This window comes from Buceros rhinoceros, unplaced genomic scaffold (assembly GCF_000710305.1).
Source record: "Buceros rhinoceros silvestris isolate BGI_N320 unplaced genomic scaffold, ASM71030v1 scaffold38499, whole genome shotgun sequence".
NCBI classification, from domain to species: domain Eukaryota; kingdom Metazoa; phylum Chordata; class Aves; order Bucerotiformes; family Bucerotidae; genus Buceros; species Buceros rhinoceros.
Window position 1 is genome coordinate 1,944 of NW_010432752.1, and position 643 is coordinate 2,586.

Below are 643 nucleotides of genomic sequence, written 5' to 3' on the forward strand. Positions count from 1 at the left end.
CGGATAAAGGCAGGCAGCGCTTCTTCCAGGGGAGTGTGGGTTGTCAGCGCTCGCTCTGCTGACTCGTTATCAGAGAGGAGTTCCTACACAGTGGGGGTTTATGAGCCCACAGACGTTTGGAAGAGGCACATTCCAGAAGCCCTTCGTCACTTACTGGCGTTCTGCTGCCATCTTGCACAACTTGTGACTTTGCACAGCTTGCTAAGAAAAAGTTTGGGGATTTATTTCCCTTTTCCTTTTTTTTTTTCTTCTTTTTTTCCCCTGGCTGGTCTGTACCCAGGTGTGGTTTCTTCTTCATTCCTCAAACTCCTCTCCTCACAGTCCCACACTGCCTCACAGAAAAGCTGTTGCGGTGTGTGAGAGGAGCTGGTTTGCAGCAGAACACGTGAAGCACAACAGGTTAAGGGATTTTGAGCAGAGATACAACAGCATGTAAAACTCCTGCGTGGTGTGGATGACAGCATGGGGTAGTTGACTGCGTGGTCACAGTGTAGTTGACAGCATGGTGTCTTGGCTTTTTTTCTTTGCAGAGATTGCCCTAGTGACCAGCAAGCCGGAGAAAGTTGCTCCTTCACGTCAGGATATATTCCAAGGTAAGAAGATTGGTGGGTCTGCAGCGCTTGAAGTGTTGGGAGGATTGTCC

The 643-nt window shown here is 49.3% G+C and overlaps 1 protein-coding gene across 1 annotated transcript in view; it reads left to right on the top strand.

The window, feature by feature from the left end:
• The window catches only part of LOC104500263 (coatomer subunit gamma-2-like), a gene marked incomplete at its 5' end in the record, with an annotated part of 5,993 nt that overhangs the window by 1,792 nt on the left and 3,558 nt on the right, over nucleotides 1–643 (top strand). The window contains one exon of the mRNA XM_010143880.1: nucleotides 531–593. Coding sequence (XP_010142182.1) covers nucleotides 531–593 — 63 coding nt within the window. The remainder of the gene's footprint in view (nucleotides 1–530; nucleotides 594–643) is intronic.